The sequence below is a fragment of the Myripristis murdjan genome, chromosome 16 (assembly GCF_902150065.1).
Source record: "Myripristis murdjan chromosome 16, fMyrMur1.1, whole genome shotgun sequence".
In the NCBI taxonomy this organism is placed as follows: domain Eukaryota; kingdom Metazoa; phylum Chordata; class Actinopteri; order Holocentriformes; family Holocentridae; genus Myripristis; species Myripristis murdjan.
In genome coordinates this window covers 2,447,091-2,468,770 of record NC_043995.1, presented here as the reverse complement: position 1 = coordinate 2,468,770, position 21,680 = coordinate 2,447,091, and the positions used below count along the sequence as shown (strand labels likewise).

Here is a 21,680-nt window from a genome sequence, read left to right as displayed (position 1 = left end):
GAAAACAATGTTGAAAAATGTTCCCCTCTGCTTCACCACCAGAAAGATTACAACATACCAGTGTGGATTTACTCCAGTTTACCAGCATTTTACATTGCAACAAGCCATTTTGCAAATCATGCTCGGGAATGTAATGCTTTCACCACATACAACCAAAATTTTCAAATTTGAATTTCTGATTGAAACCCATACCTTATAATGTTCTAGGAACTATTTTTAAGCAGAGAAACCATTTCATTGCGCCCACTTTCAAGTCGTCAAAACACAGTGGTGATGCTGCTTTTAGGAAAACTAACGTGGATGACTATATTATGGTGATGGAATACTAGTGTGAAGAAAGTTTGAAGTCTCTGACAGTATTGTAGTGGAATGAATGGAAACCAATGGCTGGATAAAAGGGAGGAACAAGAAAATACAACCGCTTGCTTTGGGAAGAGATCAGCAGAAATGAGTATAAACATTTTGTCTATTATGCTAAAAAAAAATCACTGGTATGGGCCTTGAAAAACTTAATCGCATTTAGCTTCTTTTCATGGATTTAGCAACATTGTCAACACTTTTGTACATGGGGTGGTGGCTGCTTAGTGTATTGAACTTGACTTAAATAATGATGCTAACATATGGAGGGGAGGCTAGTCTCAGACAGTTAACATCACTCTCCTTTGCACACACATCCAGTTGGAAATGGACCAAAGCATGTCATGCCTGGCTGCCTCCCTCTCCAGCAGACTGTAGTACAATAGGCCAGTCACCCCAACGCCCCCGTCCACTCCCCCTCTGTTAGCTACAAAGCACTGGCATGCTCCCTTATTTCCCCTAATTGCTGCAGCGTGGCCACTAATGAGCAACACCCACACCTCCTGTCAGCCCCCCCACACACCACCTCCTCCTCCTCACACGCTTGTTTTTCTCTGAGTCCTACACCAATTCTTATCCCTCTGTCTTTGTTTCTATTTTTGTTGTTGCTGTATTCTTCTTCTGCTCTTTAAGGTGGCAGTGTACTTACAACAACGTCAAACTTGCCTGAAAACTTGTTGAAATAGAAACATTTTCCAACATGTTGCCATATACAAATACGTGTATACTCTCTCTGGTTTTGCGTTGTTTTTGTATTTACGCGCCACACCGGTGAAGGTGAGGGTGCATGAAGATTGACAAGGTAACAAAAACTCAGAGAACAGTAACATTAGAAATGTGAGGCTGTAGGAGCTCTTTGATAAATCCTTTAAATCCAGAAATCCTTTTAAAAGCTCATCAACATCCAAACCGTTCAATCTAAAGCGTTGACCTGACATGTTAGCACACAGATGCAAAGGCAAGGAATTAGAAAAGAAAACGGATACGGTTTTCCAAAAGGCGATACAACCGCATCTGATATTTCAAACCAATTGTAGATAATCATGTTAGGGACTGGTGTATGAAGAATTTGATTAGTTTGACCAGCAAGCCAGTGCAGCACCATGCTCCCCCACCCCACAGGCTTCTGCCATTTATTCCTCTTTATTTTTTTTCTTGCCTTAGTTCCATTCTTTTCTACCCCCTCTCCCCCTCAATCTGTAAATTTCACCAGCAGATGCGAGAGAGCCAGTGTGGACGGGGAGTTGTTGGTTATAATCTCTGTCTAACGATCTATAGTCTTTATCTCCAGGACATCCGCATGCACACACAACGGCACTGAAAGATCAATCATTCTGCGATGATTTCTATTCTCCATCCCATAAACCTACCACCATCCCCCTCAGGCCCTTTTTCAGTTCCCAGCTTTAGAAACACTGGCTTCAGTCAGTGATGGATTGAGCCTTAACAGTCCAGGGCAGGGGGAGGCTGTGACAAATGCCTCCAGCACAGCCTGTTGATGGGTCTACATTAGCCGAAGTTGAACTGGAGTGAATTAGAGGAGAGGAGCCATGCGTGTCCGTGCATCTCTCTATCTAACAACCACAAACAAGGCCAAACACACAGCGGCAGAACAAAGAGGAGATTGATGTACCATCATCATTTTTCTTACCCATGACCTAATGCCTCTCTTAGGGCCAATGGGAAATGAGATAGTCTTTGTCATTTGGGATTTAGCATCCACAGACATTTAAGCTACTTCAAAGAATTGCGAGAAATCAAAGTATCATTCCAACTCATGGTAGAATTTTTATAAGCAGGTGCTCAGGATCTTCAGGTCAGCGGGCCTGGTGAAAGGATTCTCCTTCAGTGTTTTGTGGTGGGGGTGAGGACAGTCTGTTTTCCAAGCAGGGAAAAGCAGGAGAGCTAGGAGGAAAATGCAGCTGTTAGAGCAGAGATACATGAAATAAAAGAGTCTAACCACAGCAGGGGTTCAGACTTCCTGTTTCACTTTTGATCTCTTGTCTCTTAGGATGCAGAGGAGTATGCTGAGCTGCCTGTCAGACACAACGAGGACCAGCTGAACAGCCAGTTGGCTCAGCAGCTCCCCCTGCAGGTCAACCCCCACTCCTACGACAGTGCCCATACCAAGACTCACCTGCTGCTGCAGGCCCATTTCAGCCACGTCCAGCTGCCTTGCAGTGACTACACCACCGACACCAAGACAGTGCTGGACAATGCCATTCGAATCTGTCAGGTGGGACTGCAGCATATGTCGTATCTTTGCTTGAAAGAACTGGCTAAATAGATAATAAAGTTATTCTAGCGATTAACTGATCAAAATGAAGCATAATCAAAAAAGTAAAATATCACTTTTGTTAGGTAAGGTACCACTCCTTAGCCTTAGGCACAGCTATGCCATAGCTATGGGTTAAAATGGACTTTTTCAACATAGCAGGGATTCTCCTAAATTGGTATTTGTTTTGAAATTCTTTGTGTATTTTTTTTTTTTTGAAATAACATATTTCATTTGAAACAGACATTAAAAAAACAGTGCATTCATTAGGTGCAGATTCCTTTACATATATTCTAATTTAGTTTGTGGTATTACTCAAAAATAGGTCAAGCGAGCTGGCTGGACTGCTACAGCGAGCAGCATCGATATGATGCTACTTTGCTATGACAATCTCACACTTTGTTTGGGATTTTATGAGTTTTTAATGTTTGCCTCAGGACTCATCTTAAAAGCACAAGAGAAAGCATGAGAAAATTCATAACAAGTTAGCATTATGGTGTGAAAAATACCAAGTGAAGATCCAAAAATGCTGAATTGTTACTGAATAATCATTACAGCACTAATAAGATGTGTTTGAGACAGGAAAGGAAGCACATGCAAGATTTAGATCACACTCCAGTTTAGCATCATCATCTTGAACACTAAATCATAAGAAATGCACTTGCTCTTACCTCTCTGGTCTTTTAATTGTCATGTAGATCAACAGCTTGTCTATACATCATGGCGCTGCCCCTGAAAACTATCTTGAGCGCTTTCCCATATGCACTCTTAAAAAGGACAAGCCTTTTTTGATCCAGCACTGTGTCTTTATTGGGATGATGCACATTTTTGTTACCTTCCAACCTGTATGTTCACATAAACATATGTTTTGTCACTGTGTGTTATAAACACTAGCTGTGTTGAAAAGTACTACACATGTCTCAAACACAGGGCTGTGTGCTGTTTGTAATGAAAACAATATGGCAGTGACTGTAATTCTGAATTGTATGTATTAGCATTTTGTTGTAGTTGTTGTAGCTATTGTTCTAATGCCTTTCCTTTGTTTTCAGTGTTTTTTTGCAGTAATATGGAGTTTTTAAATCCCTGAGGAATGAGATATGAGCCACATTCTTTGTAACAGGAACTATGGGGTTTTACCACAATAGCAAAGCTGACTTAGGCACAGAACAAAAAACTAACCTCCACAACAAAATGAAAGCAGCCAAAACTCATGTCATGATGGGCAAACAGTAAATAAATAGTAATGGTTTGAGAGGACTGCATTCATGTTTGAATCAAATGGGGTGCATGTAGCAGGGAACCAGGGAATTAGGAAGGTGGAAATAACTGACTGCCAATCCAACTCATAAACAGCAATATGCTCAGGGGCCACATTTAACAACCACGTCTGTTCATTGTCATGTTGCCACTCAGTTTTCATCCAAAGTAGCCAGAGAGTTTTGAAAGACAGAAATCTCCGCATCTGGCAGGCAAGGTAATCATCGAGTGTTTGTATTGATCAAGTATCCAGTCATGCTCCGCACATATATTGTAGTCATAAAGGGGTGATATGTGTGTGTGTGTGTGTGTGTGTGTGTGTGTGTGTGTGTGTGTGTGTGTGTGTGTGTGTGTGTGTGTACACACATATATATATATATATATATATATATATATATATATGTGTGTGTGTATATATATATATATATCCAGACAGACATCCATGCAGGTGATTCTGTTTCCAAATGGGCCCACTGTGCGAGGTTAAGACCATGTCTGAACGTCTGTAAGTCGTTGTCCACAGCTGTGTATATTTGCACATTTGTGATTATCCATGCTGAGTATCTGGGAGTGATATTGCACGGCTCATGGATGTGGTTACTTCTCTGGTCTCCTGCTGCTACCATTGACTGGAACATTACTGATCTTTTATTTCTTCATGGTGGTTTTGGGTGATTGATTTGATATTCATGTCACTTTATTGACGCATAAAGTAAAGGCAACAGTCTTGACCTTGCCACTCTCCAGGAAAGAAAAGCAAAATTTGATTGTATTGGAAAATAGACACAAAGGTCAATTTGATGAACTAATTTGATGAACTGAGGGTACATTTTTTTCATAAAAAAAATTAGTTGAATACATCATTTGCTGAGTTAGTTATTTATCATCTTTAATTTATAACCTTACAGTGCAACAGACATAAACACTGTTTACCTATCAACACATTGACCATTTGGCAATCTGTAGGCTTTGCTCAATAGAGTATAACTCAGACTTAGTGGCAGGTACCCTGGCTTAGTGTTGGCACCTTTGGCAGCAATGACCCAATGAAGAGTTGGGAAATTGACCCACACAAAAGGGTGCTGATTGGGTAGCACTGAACCATGCCATAATGTGGACCCTTTCAAGTCAGTTAATTTCAATTTTTTTTTACCTTTGTTCAAAAGCCTTGTCTAGTACGTACTTTGCATAGCATATTAGAAACCCAAGGCATGAGCTCAGATGACTGAAGTTGTTCCACAAAGGCCCTCACATTTGATGGCTTTTGGAGCACATTGCAGTCAATTCCAGTATGATGTGTTTCAGCTGCTTTCATGGTGCATGGAGCACATTGGGGGTGTTGGGACATGAGTTCAGACATCGTCTTTAGTCAATTTCTCAGGATAAGTTGCACCAGTTGTCTGATACCCATGGTCAGAAAATGAGAATATAGTATTTGTCAAGTATGTTCTTAAGTGTGTTATGTATTTGATCAGTCAAATCGTATTAGTGGGAATTGTTAGATACATGGATCAGTTCACTCTTTCCAAAAACAAAATAACAAAATTGGTTATTTGGACTACTATTAAAGTGCCAAACTGACAAAAAAATATTTAATTGCAGTTGACCGGTGAGCAGTTGACCAAAAATGTTTGATTGCAGGCAGTGTAGCATGACATCTGAAGGTCTTACAGATGTGTGTGGATCCTGGTGTTGTAACCTGTAAGGACAGGCACCGACATGTACACCTGGGCTACTGTGGAGAGAGTAGAATGAGCAAGAGATTCAACTGATGCAGAGTTGATGATGGCAAAACGCAGTTGATAGCCATAAGAGGCAGCACTAGCACCAGGGAGAGACGTAGCTGAGGAATCAAGCCACAGGCTTTTACGTGAAATCAAATAAAATCACATGTTATGATTGATAAACGAAAATATCAGTTTCTGGTTAAGTCTGGCCTTTGCCTCATGCATATACGTCTGGACTGTTACAATGTTACAATCTTTTGAAAAGTGTTCCTGCAAGTTTTTCTTTATAAAACTCCACTAAAGTCATGTTCAGGCAGTTTTTTTTTCCCCTCAGCTGCCACCATCTTTTTCTACATGGAAAAACGTAACATGAAACATCATAACTAACCTATTGACCCCACTGATCATAGCCTACAGGTTATTTTATCTAATGGTCGAAGTGTCACCAGAACAAGCAAAAATGTTGTAAATGTTGTGTAACTGTGTAAATAATTCAACAAATACAGAAATACTTCCTTCCAATTTCCATTCTAATTTCTTTCTAAGTGATTAATTACACAATGACTAATTAAACAGTTACATGATTACATGATTCCAATAATTAGCTGAGAGTATTTGAGATGAACAGTTTTTTATGGCTGCCACATAATTCTGTGGGTCTTTCTTGGAAACACCTGAAACCTCATCAGTGGAATTCTTCTTCCATTTCATTATAATTAGTACATAAAGTTGTGATTCTTTCCAGGAGCTCTCTAAGAAATGAACGGTTACATAGCAGTATCCTTTCTAGGAAATCATTCAGAAATAGTGGACCTGGACAGTAAAGTCTTACTGCTGTGTACAAGATATATGGCCGAGTTTCCCTATTCACCATAGAGGAACCGAATAATCCCCTGGCGACTTGTTGATCCTGTTGCTCACAATATGATAGGGCTCATACGCCCATTCAAAGCCTGTAGTATGTGTACACTCCAAAGTGCACCAGCATCAGCAGAACAGCAGAAATATACTGCTCTAACAAAACATGAATGTTATATTTCCTCGATTTGGTGGTTGATGTCCTTAAAATGAACTTACCGTCGACATGTTTTTTTTTTTTTTTTTTTTTTTTCATTACAGACTTAGGACGCAGGCACTGCTGTGACTTCAACCATATTCTGTCGTCAATTTGCTCAAGCAGCTACTGTGAAATGTTAATCACTGCTTTAATTTGTACTGCATTAGCATTTTGATTAACTTTGCAAGGCCTCGTCTGTGCACTCAAGGTCCTTTTTAGTCATAGTTACTCTCAGGAAATGACTTTTAGATTAATGAAGTTTGTTAGAGAGCAGCTGTGTTCAGCAAACTCAAACCTCAGTGAAGGGGAGAAAAGGGAGAATCACAGCAGGCAGGAAATGGTGGTTTGTGTCAGCTAGAGATTATCATGCTTTATACATTGCAGTGTTAGGCTACATGTACAAATTAGGGTTAGTCTGATTTGGGTTTTTGAGGGGACAGAACTGATACTTGAGTGAATTGAAATTATATGCTTGTATGATATTTTGTGTCGACATGCAATATCTTTGTATATGATAATTTTTATTCCAAACTCCTAACAAGTTTTATCCCAGAATTTTCTTCTTGTCAAGTTGGAAAATCGTCTGAAACAGCGTGTAGACCATCATGGGATGCTGAAACTTTCCACTGAAAACTGTAGTAATTAAATGCTTTAGGAGGCTTAGCAGCAGTTCATGGGACTAAAACCCATGAATCTAACGTATTCATAAGCGAGGCCTTTCATGTGTAGCTAAGACCGTGTCCAGTTTCTGTTTTGTTCCCAAAACCTAACCTTTCTATAACCTTAACCAAATGGTTTGGTTGTATAGACCTAACCCCGTGACACTAACACGTCATCAAAGCAAGAAAGCCTGATACGTCTCATCCTGACGCCAAAGAGTGCCTCTAGTGCAGGTATCAGACGCAAAAGGGGTGTGACCAAACTGCAGTGTTTGATGACCTGAGAATGAGATTGTGTTGGATTATCTCAACTAAGTCTTCAAAATGGTGCTGTGTATCTACATTGGCCTCTAAAACTAAGCTTAAACATAGGGGAAGGCAGCTTTCTTCAGTGGGGCAGTAGTTGTGACTTTGCACTGTTAATTTTTACGTGTCTAAAACTTTATATTTAAATGCCCAGAAAATCTGCACAGTTAAGTCAGTAGATTGCACACACTATGCTCATGTTTACCAAACGGGCTGGTATATGATACTTAATGAAAATATAAACCAAAGAGACAAAAGATGCAAAAGATCTGTAGGTAAGTCCAGCTTTCTCTGGACAAAGTGTTCACTCTGAATGTGGTTTTCACTCATTTCCTCAGGCCTCATAGGGCCGAACTACAGTGCCTATGCATTTGCAGATAAAAATCTTACTCGGTAAAACTTAAATACCCCTCTCTCTTCTCAGGCAATGCTGGATGTAGCTGCCAGTGAGGGCTGGCTGGTGACTGCGCTCAGTATCTGCAACCTGGTGCAGATGATCGTCCAAGGCCGCTGGCTGCATGACTCCTCATTACTGACTCTGCCACATATAGAGCAGCAGGACCTCTATTTGTTTAGGTAAACCAGCAACATCCTCACTTCACCACACGTACAGTGCCTGCACAACATATTGCAGTTAGTTTCAAATCTGTAATGTTACTCATTGTAATAGAGGGCTGATCTGCATCCCTACTCTCCTAGCTGCGCTTAGAATTGTCTTGTACAGTCTTGAACAGTCTATCCACATTATCCAAAATCCTGTTGGTGTCCTGGTTACTGTATAGACCAACAGAACACTGACAGACCGCAGCAGTCACTGGTTTGTGGCGCTGATTAACATAGCTATGAACTCTACCCACCCTTAACTCTTTATAGGGCACTCATTGAAATACTTTGAAATTCAAAAAAACAACCCTAGACTGTTATTAGAGAACATGACAGGACTTTATTACTTCTATAAAAATTTTCTAAAATTTTCATTTTGTAATAGAAAATCAAAGCCATTGAGATTGGTCAAATGCCACAATCATGTGACCTGGGATGTAGAGCGATCTTTGCTGATTGGCTGGGTGAAGACTACCAAAAATAGTCACGTGCCCTATAAAGGGTTAAAGACAGAGTTCAGCCATTTTTAAAAATGTGATATTATTTCACCTATTTCCTCTGAAACGTTAAATGTTAGCCTCCTGCTGTTAAGGTACACTTCCCACATGGGTAACATTTTTTAAATAACTACATTAATCCACTCAAAAAAGGCTCATCATCACTTAAAACGATATATTTCCTGTTACCAACATCCAGAACAGCCAGATACTTTCTGTACTTTCATTATCACTCTGTACCAGAGGAGCAGCAGACACAACAGAGACAAATTTCGATTCTTGAGTTATCATTTGTTTTCTTCATTGAACACATGTACACATGTGGGAGGACAAACATAACAAATTTCTGTGGAGTGCTAAAAGATAGCTTTCAAGTAATGCTGTGGCTAGCTGCTTCTTTTCCTCCGCTCCCCTCTATCAGACACGCTTCATGTACCTTTCAGGGACCTGCCAGCCACCGCTGGAACTGAGGACCAGCACAGAGAGCTTAAACTGCACAAGAAAATAGTTCTACTGTTCTTTTTTTCCAACTTCCTCTCTTTCTCAAACTTTGTTTATGTAACAGTTTGAGTGGATTAAAGTGGTTATTTTTATGATTGTTAGCTGGGGGGAAGTCCAGCTCAATGGCAGGAGGCTAACAGTTAGCATTTGGAGCATCCAGCCAGTATCCAGCACTCAGTAACAATGAGGGGAAGATAGCACCACTACTGTCCTACACAACAGCAAAGAGGGAAAATAAAATAATATCACATTTTTCAAAATGGAAGTACTATCCCTTTAACCAGGAAATTCAGCAAACATTACCACTGTCAACAAGCGCCATCCATTATATTCTGCAAACCTTATAACTCCTACCTGTCACACAGTGGGGGTACATACACATACACAAATTCACACACAAACTGATGACTTACTGAGTGAGCGTTCAAAGCAATCTGGAGTAGTTTTTCCATGCGCACACCATATGGATTTCCAAGCCTGTATCCCGCAGTGAAGAATAATTTTGTGCAAACTCAATAAAAATGGTAAGAGAGGGATGAGGGAGGACATACGGTCCCCGTGGCGACAGACAGCAGGAAGCATGTGGAAGGATTTGTTGAGACACTGTCACATGACCAAGCATGCCCCCCCCTGATATTTCTCCACAGGAGCTGGGCTAACAGGAAGGGGAGGGTCGGAGTGGGCGGCTTCCAAGGGCCAATCGAAGGGCTTCCTGAGTTGATTGCCACCTGCGAGGGAAAGGAGAGTACTTTTGCTGCAATTGTTGGGCAGCAGCTTCAGTCCAGTCAGATTGGCCAGGTAGTGTTACAAGCACCATCACAACACGAGCACTTTGGGAATCAGGCGAGTGTGTACTTTACTGACCGTTTGTTTCACTACAGGAATAAGGGAAAACAGCTGGTAAGCTCCTCGTCGTGCACATGGAAGTGCTTACCACTACTTTTGCTACTCTTACAATAATTTTTGGAAAAGTTTAGCACCGGACTATTATGGAATCTAGAGAGATTCTCTCTCTCTCTTGCTCTCCCTCCTCGTTTCTCCGTCTCTCTCTCGCTCACACATCATCATCATCGGTGTGTATGCCATGCTGTGAGCAGCAGTCTGGCCGCTGTGGTCCCAGATACCTCCAGGATCCCCAATTACAGCTCCATTGACAGGGTTTACAGCTCCAATCTAAGTGCTAATTGCAGCAGTAATGAGAGTGTCCGGGCATCACAGCGGGCCCCGTGGCCTTACCCAATCAGTGTCCCCGCTTTCCTCCTTCCCCACCTTTACTCCCCCACCGACCCGACCCCCCCATGGTGTGGCAGCCTCTCTAATTAAATAATTAGATGTGCAGCAGTGTTCCCGTCTGATTCGCTCAGGGAGAGTAATCCTCACATAAATAGCTTTTGCTGGGTGAATCAGAGAGGCTTTTCTCCACCCAGTCCCCAATATGCTGCCATACACACACACACACACACACACACACACACACACACACACACATCCTCAAGCGCCTCTGTTTTCTTTCACTCTCTCCTTCTATCTCATCCACTCCCCCTACACTTCTTTTTTTCCTCCTTTTGCCTTATATCCTTCTCTGGGTTTGAGCTTTTGGGTTCCATTCGAACCAGATGTTAAATTTGCCATGAAAACGCTTAAGAGGTACCTAAGACCACAGAGTAGTTTCTGTTTGAATGAATCGAGCTTTTATCAAACAGTAGAGACTTAGCTGACAGATCTGTCCATCTTGCACAAAGCTCCCACTTAAAGCACTCACTCCTTCCATTCTCTTTTCTCCCACACTTCCTCATCTCCCTCCTCCATGTCTACATTTATGTTTTAACAGAATAGCCACATGCAAGTTTACCCCCACTTCTTACAATCAGTGTTTAAGTCTGTATGTGAGCACAGAATAGTGAAAGGTTTGATATCAAAGCTGAAAGGACCTAAATGAAGTGAGCAGAAAAGCACAAGCCTTTTGCAACTCAAGATTACGCGTGCTACTATCCAATTAAAGGAGCTGTAAGGGAAAAAAAAACACACAATAAGGAAAAAGAAATATTCAGTTTAAATACAAGAGACAAATGGACCATGATTAATTTATGATAAATGTGAACTATAAAAACAGAAAATTGTAGAGGAAAACCAGCTATGTTTATTCACTCATCTTGTTGCCACTTTCTTTTGGCCTAATGGTCTCCTGCACTAACAGCAATGCACCACATTGATATCTGTCTGCTCCCTCTCAGCTCCAGTGATATGTCACCACATTGTGCTTCCACTTTGATGGTCCTATCAACCTTACACCTTGTCCTAACAGCAAGTGTTGCAAGAGAGCATTAATGGGGAGAAAAAAACAGAACACTGCCATTATAATGAGTGATGTTTAGACAGATTGCAAGCATGGTGACATGACTTCTCTCTCCAGCGGATGCCGGGTGTCACCGTTTCATTACTGTTTCATTACTCAGCCATTTTCCATCTCCAAAGTCATAAAATCCAAACCGGTGGATTGTTTACATTTTCACTTGAGGCATGGATTTTACATATGCAGTGTAGAAAGCAGGGCTGATGGTGGAACATCCTCATCTGTTACTGTGTGCTGCCCTTGGCTACTAACCCAGAAGTATTTGTATCTCATTGTATCTTATACCAATATAGAAAACAAGTCCCAGTACCCATATTTCACAAATTGATATAAGTACCAGAACTAGTTTTTTCTTTAATCTGCTTTGGTCCTGTTTGTTCATTTGCTAAAAGTGTTATTTTGAGACTTGTCTTGCAGCACTGTTGAAGTTAATGGAAAGATGCAAATACAGTATTCTGGATTAACAATCCAAGGGAGTACAGAGCAACTAATGAGGATATTTCACTATAATGTGGACTCATTTCACACCCAGGGAACTATACAGCCCAGCACTCTACCAAAGTTAAATTTTGCTTTAAGAAGCGTTTGCTGACATCTAGAACCTGCCTCTGTCTCATTCCTGTTTTGACTGATTTGTTTTGGTCGCTGCTTATGCTTCTTGTGGACTAATCTCTTTTCCTTTCCTTTTGGATAGGCATTTTCCTGCCCATCCAAAAATATTTTTAAAAAGTTGTGTTTTTATGTATGGTTAATTTATTTTGTTCCCAGTGCTACAAGAAGCAGAATTTATTTGTCAGTGTCCAATACATTGGCCTCTGTGCATTGATAACCTCTCTCTCATTCCCACTCAGCAACTCTGATTTACAGTAAATTACAGTCTAATGTTATGTGTTCTTCCTCCTTTCCTGTGTTCCTCTCTCTCTCTTTCTTAATACTTCTTGTCTTCCTCTTCCTCCCTCCCTAGGCCTGGTCATTCCTCAGCCATCTCCCAGTGCTGGAGGTTGCAATGAGTGTGAAGGGCTGGTGGGAGGACAGCCAGGAGCAGACAGAGCGCCCCCTGCCTACAACAGTGGGGAACCTCAGGGATGAGAGGAACTGGTTGGATGTTCACGCTGACCAGGAATACGTTCTGCAGGTCTCACTGAGACGCTTCAACATGGGACAGCAAAAGGTCAGTTCAGTATGTCAGCTAAAATTAATTACCTGATAGATTATTCTCTCAGTCATATTTTCAGTCCAAGTAACAGATTGTGGAAAAAAATGATTGAACTTGCCATCAGTGTTAAGATTGACTGTTGTTCTTTCTGTGGAGGTTCTTCTGTTATGTATTTATTTATTTGTTAAGGTGGACTCTAATGGGTTTTGAAGCTGTGATGAAAATAATAAAAAAATAAAACCAAATCTGGATATTTTCAGAAAGGTGAATCTGAATCATTTGTTTCAGATGTGTTGCAAAGCTAATGGAAACTTTCAGCTGCCCACTGTGAAATGGCATCATGGTTTGCAAAAAATAATAATAGAATATGGCAAAAGCTCCATTACTTGAAAAATGTGACCACCTATACATCTTTACATGGTAGCTCTGAATGGATAAATGTAGTTGATCACTTATAGGCCATTTTCCCAGAACCTAGGTCCAAATTATCAACAAGGAAAAAAAATTGAAGGAGAACAGAGTCTTCAAATAAAGATGTAGCAAAAATTTGGACAGGGTAGTATGGGGGAGTATTTTGAACACGGTCAGAGGCCAGTGACCTGGCCACATGTCCATCACAATGGTTCCACTCCAAACTGGTGCAGATGTGGGCCAGTTTGCTAGTTGGCACGTTTGTTCAGTTCAGAAACTTGAATGGAACCAGTTCAAGAACCAGAACTATTTTGGTTGAAAAGAGGTCTTAGGTAGCTGAGATCATCTACAAATAAACTGAGGAGGCATTGATAAAGGATGTATTTATACGTTTTATCACTTTATCATTTCAGAGGAATCAGGACAGTAAGGCCCAGGCTCCCAGGTTCCCCAAGGTGAAGGATGAAGGCTGGTTCCTGGTTTTAGGCGAGGTGGAGCGCAGAGAGCTGCTGGCCGTCAAACGGGTTGGATATGTTCGCAGCCACACAGACATCTCTGTGGCCTTTTACACACCAGAGAACACTGGAAGGTAAGCAGCTGTCGACAAAGGAAATGTTGAAGCCATATATACACATCCACACACTTTCATGGATTCATATAATGGTGGAAGTCAAACACTCCAGCTTGCCAGCAGGGGGCCAGTTTCAGGCCAGGCTAGTTGAGCTTCTGGATCACTCATCTGACGGACGTGTGGGATTTTCTTCACGGTCAAACCGATCTCTCACAGCAGTCAGACAGCCACTGAGCAGTGTACATCCAAACTTCGATGCTCATTTGATTCATCACTGAGTTTGCATGTTGTGCAGGGTTCTCACTGGTTTTGGAATTCCTGGAATACTGTGCAATGTAGAAAGATGTATCACATACAGGAAATATTAGGGAATATGATATATACTCAGAGGAAGTCATGGAATATTGAGGAAATTTACAAACTTTCTACTTTACAGTATACAGCAGAATGATGTTGATGGTTTTTTCCCAGTTTGTTTCACATATTCATTGCAAAAATGGTTTCCAGCCCAAACACAACATTAATATACAAGAGGAATGAACATTCTTAAATCATGGAAGAGGTCTGATTTAGTTGAGTAAAGTCACTGAATTTTATATTAGGATGACAGTGGCTAAGCTGATTGTATGCTGAGAAAGAGATTTATGACAAGTTACACACTATCACTCCTTTCTACAAGTGTCCAAGCCATCATTTATTACATTAGCATTTTTAGACACTTTTTTAACCATCATAGAAAGGATGTTTATAGAACATCTTGACTTGCTCTTACATTTTCCAGCAATTCTTACATTATCAGATGCTTAGCAGGCAGCAGTCAGAACAGTCATGTTACTTGGTATGTTAATTGGTCCAGCAAAATTGCCACCATACTTATTCAGTTGTTTTGAGAAATGAGACAGCACACCACTTAAAAACAAAGCTGCATGAAAAGAAACATGAAGGTTGTTTTCATACTCGTAGTCTCTCTCCTTTGGTCCACGTCAAGGCCTAGTAAACAGTCTTGAAATACACCATTGATTTGGTAACACTTCATATTAATTTACCCACCAAAACCATGTGGGAGCAGTCATTTCTCTCATTAATGCAAAATTTTGTGCAGAAACGGATTTTCTGCCTGGTTAAGAAAACCTGTGCCACCATCAGCCGTGTTTGCTCGCATTCTTTCCTTCCTAAACCAAACTGTGATAAGTGAGCAGAATGATGAGTTTGAAGACAAGGTTCTGTCTGTTTACTTGATTTGAAGAATAGGATGCACTGCCTCCAAAAACACAATGAAAACTAGGGTACACTGTAAACAGAACTCAGCCCATAATTCCTGGCGTGTTTGATCCATAATGCACAGTGCTGCGGGTAGCTGGGGTGGGTCGCAGTCGGATCATAAATCAAAAATGAAACGTCATGGTTGGTTTGAAAACATGGTGAGAAACCTCCCACTCTGGCAGATTTTGGTTTGTTTGCTGTGCTCTCTTCCGGCCAGATGAACCCAACTAAACCAATTCCCTGTGTATCAAAGTGATCTCAGTGAGTGAGTTTACACACATACATTTTTGGAAATGAACAGGAAGTGTTGTTTACATGCCAGGATATACCAGTTAATATCAGCACATCCCAGCTAGCATAATCAGGTTTTTCTTGTGCAGGATGTGGGCTTTTGCTGGCTGTTGTATGCAGGATTCAGTGAGTAAATGGACCTGCTCATAAACAGAATATCTGTATCCCAAATATAAAAGGAATACTGATTTGCGTGGAAATGCTCAGCGGAAATTGACCTTGAAAGTGAGGGCCTTAAGCTGCATTCAGCTTTTGCATCTCTTACATAAACTGGCGAGTCATATGATCATTCATTTTAATAAAGGTGACAGCTGGAACTCAACCTGGCCCTTCAGAGTGATGCCAGAGGAGGATCTTTTCTGGTTTCACAAGGAACCTTTCAGACCGTAGTTCCTAAAGCACTATCATATGAAAAGAGATAGGTCTTTGAGGAACCATCAATGTTTATTTCAAAGAAAAAGAGAAAAACAGCAATTTGTTCTCATCTCTTTAGGAGAACTGAAGGTGGCAGCTGGAAGTGAAAACAGTTCTTAATTGTGGAACGCTTGTGGAGCCTTTTGACAAAAGTTCAATTTTCTTAACTATGCCCTTCGCCGCTGTTCTGTATTTCTGTTAAAGCCTTTGGAAAAGAAGCACTGGACATCGAACATCACAACTTCATTTACCATGGGCGCACATCTTACAGCTCCACACACAGCAACACTTCGTGTCTTATTCTCCCTATCTGTATAACAGCAGTTACCTAGCGCCACCTATTGGCATGGGATAGGATTGGCTTTCAAAACACAACAGCCGCAACAGTGGAGACAAAATTAATATTTGAATATTTAGCAAAATGGAAGCAGGCACAGGCAGTTGTCCACATGCTCTTTTTGTCGCTGTGAAAAATGAAACATTTTCTGGAGAAAAGGGGTACCACCAAATTTAGGTCTGAATTACTCCAGCCTCCTGCTTAGCTTCCTGTTCATTTACATTTCTAATTTAATGTAAGCGTTGATTCAGAAAAGTACCACTGATGAATACTTTGAGTGATAGTTTCAGTCACCAAAATGAGCGCTGGCCCCACACAACACCATGCTTCTTGATCTATGTATGTTGTGCTTTCAGGTGTATCTACACACTGTATCTGATGAGTGACAGCTACCTGGGTCTGGACCAGCAGTATGACATCCACCTGAACGTGACGGCCGCCAGCATCGCTGCTCAGGTCAACACCGAAGTGTCCGACACCATGAGCAAACTGTCCTGCAACTGATCCACAGTGAGGGAAAATACCGGCACCATCAGCCAAATTCACAAAGTCTGGTGGAACGACAATGTCTGTGTTGAAGGAGAAAATCCTTCCTGGGACACTCTTCAGCTACTAGATATCAATCTGTGATCTGTGGATTCCAGAAGGTCTTTTTTGATGAAGTGTTATGATTTACTTTGTTGATGAACCCAACTTTCCCTCAGTCTCCTTCAAGTTCACGTAATGATTTACTACATTTCCCAGAATGACACATACCCTTAGTCAAACCACAACACGTTTCTTCTTCATTCTGGACTATGAACAGTGTTTACCTTTTTTGGGTTGGATTTATCCTTTAAAAATCCAGGTATGGATTTATATCTTACCCTAAGAACAGATGGGACAGAGACTAAACTTTGCAACTATAGTAACCATTGTGGCCTTATGGAAAGAAAGTTGCATAAATGGAAATGTTGCTTGGCCAAAAAACAGAAGTTGCATCCTCTGATAATTGAATTAATGGCAGTTTTTCTATGGCATCACCGCGAGTCATATTGTATGGCTTTGGATCACTGCCTGAACCTGTTATCCCTGAGAGGAAAAATAAGGAGAAAAGCAGGTTTGATTTACTTTGAGTTTATTTAGAATCACACAAGACATGTAAAAAAAATATGTAATGAGATGTTGTTGATGCAAAGAAGAGAGAGCACAAATGGTTTTGTGGGAGTGGGAGTGGGGGTTGGGGTGGGGGTGGGGCTTTGCCGTGTCAAAAAGGGAAAAGCTGACAGAGTTTATAGAAGCTTCTGGAGTGGATTCCAGTGCAGGTGTGTGAAACATGCTTCCCACTGCGAGGCTTTGCTCAAGATAGCCAAACTGTCACATCTGTTTTGTGAAATAAATCTCCTCCTCCTGCCCAGAAATCCTCCCTGGTTACTCAGAAGTGTCCTCCATTGAAAAGTGCTCCCTGGAAGCTGATCAAACTGCCAGAGTCACAGTCAGTGAGGCAGTACAGCAACATAACAAAACAATTAACACATTTGGTTCAAATACAGATATTTGTATTTTGGGGGGATTAACAAAGCTGCATGAACAAGACCAAACCTTTGAAAAACAGTTCTGTTTTGCTTCTGAGAAGAGAAATCATATAATCTAAGAGAACTGAAATCTATTGTTTCAATTTCTGAAATGTTTATTATCTGATTATATGTGTAAAACTTTTTAATATTTAGTTAGGTTTCCACATAAACGCATCACTTGACTTCAAGACACGCCTCTGGTTTTTATCCTGTGGTTGCAGTGATGAGTTGGGTCTGACTCTCCAAGCCTCTGTCTTCCTGCATGAAGATCACATTTTCATCACTACACTCAGCACGATTGCACTGCGATGTGGAGATTGGATATTTACAGATTCACAGATAGCTCCCCAGTAGGGTTTAACCATCATAGGTTATTAAATATAGATACTGATCATATTTCCTAAGCTTACAATTAGAAGGACTGGTGTGGGTGATGAGATATGGAGCGTCAAAGAACTGACAAAACTGAGTTGCACTTTATATCTCTTTAAATATTTCACTCCATCAAATCACCACACAAGCATAAAGTTACACCCAAAGATCATGACTGTTTGCATAATGTCATTTTGATATATAAAAAGTCATAACCTCATAAATCAAAGCTCACTATTTTTAGACAAATGTGCTGGCAGCCAGTGGTTCCTGTCAATGTTTAACATTTTTTAAGTTTGCGGTTCTCCAAGACTCTTTGTTTCTCAAACAGCATTCAGACCATCATGGGACATAAAACCTTGATTTAAACCCACACTATTAAATATTAGAGTGAGCAGCTCTGGTGTCCCACCATACCTTTTCAATAGGGATACAGTAACAATTAATTTACACACAACAATTAAAGGAATATGTAAAATGTGCAGTTGTTCTTCTATGAGCCACTTTATTTAGTGGATGGTCCCTCATTTTGGAAAAAAAAAAAAAAAAAAAAAAAAAAAACTTTAGTGAGTCTTTGAAGACTTTAAAGAGTGTATAAAGAAATGGCTCGAACAATTCTCGCTTCTAGCTGATATCTTTATTTTTCCTTTAAGAAACAAATGTTGACTGCTATTTTCATCTGCCTTTGAAGAACCATGGCTGATTCCTTAGACTGTTTTCATGGCTCTTTGAGGCACTGTTAAAGCTTTTAAAGAAATTGTTCTTTAACCATCGTCTGAAAGGGTCTTCATGGAACCAGAAAAGGTGCTGCAATGGCATCACTCTGAAGAACCATTTTCAGCTCCAGCTGACACCTTTAGTTTTCTGTAGTCACGTGTTTTCCAGGTTGGTTTCTGGAGGCCTTAGTTGTGATCATGGAAGAAGCTCCGTCCTGTTGGCAGTGGATGATCTTAACATGACTGGCTGATAGAGGACTACCTATCGACAATAGCTCTATAAATAGCCTGTCAGTCTAGACCTTTTATAGAGGCCTACTTATTGTTCATCTGACAAAGAAACATCAACTCATGCAAGGTATCCAGTTTGTAATGCCGCTTCATGTTTTAGATATTTGTTCCCTAAAATTAAGAACATGAAAAAGTCCCAGAATATGAAGAGGCCATGCGGGCAGCTCCGCCAGTTAATTGCGGCGCTGCGCCCGGTTTGATCACTGTCTCTCTGCTCGGAGTCCGGAGACTTAATCATTTGGACTATTTTCGGTCGTCGTGTTTTTTTCCACAGACGCCGTCTAATTACCAGCAAATTTGGAGTTGAAGAAAAGGTTAAACCAGCGTCAACAATTTCGTGCGCTTACAGCATCCAGGCTGATTTTCTCACCGCAGGCTGGATCCCATTACCGGGCGGTCCGCACCGCCTGAAACCCAACCAGAGAGAGAGAGAGCGCGCAGTGATGGATGCCCGCTCTACCACACGCGCTCTCTGCCTGCCTCTCAGGGGTTGGCAATGGACAGTAGCCTTACACTTAAAACCTGCTTGGCATTGTCATGAAAACACTTGTAAAAATGATAACACTTCCAATCCCAACCACAAATGCAGTTCATTATTAATTATTTTGTTCTGATGCACACACAAGGTCATATACAATTTCTAATAAATAATAAGTTGGCTCCAAGCTCCTGTTAATGTCGATGACTAGTTACCTATTATAGTGAGATTAGCATGTCAGACACTTGTGTGGAGAGTTGAGTGACACTGTCTGTGACTGACTCCACCAGAACCAACCATGCAACATCACACTTCCTGCTGTGCGCTGTAATTAATGCGTCATCGCTGATATTCATCCCATTCATAACAGGCTTGCGCTTCCAATTCATTCTCTGCAATTTCTCAGAGTGATGTTTCTTACATTGTAGATTAGCCCGTGTGTCTTTTGAATTTACAGGCTATATGAATGCCTTTGTCGTGCATAATTGTTATGGTAATAACACGTTGTTATTAAAATAATTCGACAGTTTCAACTTCTGTCTAGGCCTTTATGAATAACGACCTCCTAAAAAAAGAAAGGCTGGAGGCTCCATATAGGCGCAATGGGAGGCTCCGTTTTCAGCTTCCGATGGGCCACTGATGGGATGAATTGCTCCTAAGTGTAAATTGCACTGCGACTTTCATTCATCACATGTCACTCCCAACAAACTGAAAAAGCTTATAAGCCTATAAGCGGCTGTAGGGTGAAACAGCGCACCAATAATGACAGTGTTTTGAGAATGACCGCAGTTTAGAAAAAACGCACTGATTGTAGTGTGCCACATGTGTGTAGTCTGTTATTTCCTCAGTCATTCGCACCTATGCACTCAGGAGCAGTGTGTTCTGCCAGCTGGGGAGGCCTCAGCGCCACTAGCCTACATATCTCCCTCAACCTCCATTCAGAAATCTGACATCTGACCAGCTTTGCCCTTTAAGGTCTCAAACTTTAATGAGTCGTTTCTGTCTTATGATAAAATCGGCATAGGCCTAGGTATGATCAACAAAGCCTTACAGCAAAATCAACCCAGTCCCAACTTCAACACTGGTTCACATTGCTCGCGAAGGCGTATTTGGTGAAGGATAATAATGGGAATAACAATGAACCAAATCTAAAAAAAAAAAAAAAAAAAAAAAAGAAATTATTTTGAAAGCAGTGCTGCTTAGTGTGTTGGATGTGTGCCGAAGTGAAGAGCTTGAAGAGCACTTCCCCCCGATTCCAAAATGCCTCGAGTTAGCTATTAATGTTTGCCGATAAACAAGTAATAACTCCACTGAGCGGTGTTTGAATGGAGGTTCGGAACGGCGCCTATCACAGCAGCGAGATTTTTTTTTTTTTTTCTTTAAACCCGGTTTGGCCCAGAGGTGAAATCTGGTCCTCCGGCCAATCCCCGTTCCCCCTCGGCGCGTCACTGTACGCGACAGCCACTAAGGACGCGGCTGGTGCGTCGCATCGTCCAATGGGAGCGGAGCTGGCCGCACAAGGCGAGTCCTGGATTCGAGCTGAAGTGCGGAGCCTCTGGAAACTCTTGTGCTGCACTCCTGTCCCACAAAAACCCACAGGATGGAGGGGAAGCGAGCGCCGGGCTTATAGGAGATTCCACCAGGCTGGATTTGCTTTAGCTGTAGGCTGGATTTGCACCGAGGTAAGGCTGCATGCGTAAGTGCATTATTTATTTCCCACACTGAATTAGATTGTAGCTGCTTAGAGGCGTAAAGAAGCAACGCCGTTTAAACCACGCTTGTTTAATAGGATAAAATATTTTTGTTGCAGAAAATAATGTAAGTCTTATTTTTATAGCCTATCAGTAACCTATACCAGTGTGAGGCTCTATAGGCCCTGATGCATGACGCATAAACAGACACATAGCAGCCTGTTATTAAATGTCTGGGTTTTGATTTCTCATCCCACAGGGCCAAATGTCTCCAGCGGTTCCACAAGCCGCAGATGCCGGACCCCAGTGATCTCCAATGGGCTGAGCAAAACTTCATCTGATTGCTCACACACACGCACACCCACACACACACACACATACACAGGATTTATCTGCATCCTCCCGCCGCCCAGCCGCCGTCCAACCTGGAAATATGGGATTGTTTTCACGCTGTGGATTTCGGGCGGCCAGAGGCTAAGTTGCGCGTTTGGAAACGTCAGGGGCGCAGAATGCTGTGAGAGCCGAACACTGACTGACTGCA

General features: G+C 41.4%; 1 protein-coding gene across 1 annotated transcript in view; it reads left to right on the top strand.

Annotated features, from left to right (window-relative positions):
- The window catches only part of ascc3 (activating signal cointegrator 1 complex subunit 3), a 186,663-nt gene extending 169,441 nt beyond the window's left edge, over positions 1-17,222 (top strand). Inside the window, exons 37-42 of the mRNA XM_030071902.1 lie at positions 2,369-2,593; positions 8,063-8,214; positions 9,887-10,037; positions 12,557-12,763; positions 13,573-13,748; positions 16,392-17,222. Of these exons, the coding sequence (XP_029927762.1) occupies positions 2,369-2,593; positions 8,063-8,214; positions 9,887-10,037; positions 12,557-12,763; positions 13,573-13,748; positions 16,392-16,539 (1,059 nt within the window). The 3' untranslated portion in view covers positions 16,540-17,222. The remainder of the gene's footprint in view (positions 1-2,368; positions 2,594-8,062; positions 8,215-9,886; positions 10,038-12,556; positions 12,764-13,572; positions 13,749-16,391) is intronic.
- The last annotated feature ends 4,458 nt before the right edge of the window (positions 17,223-21,680 follow it).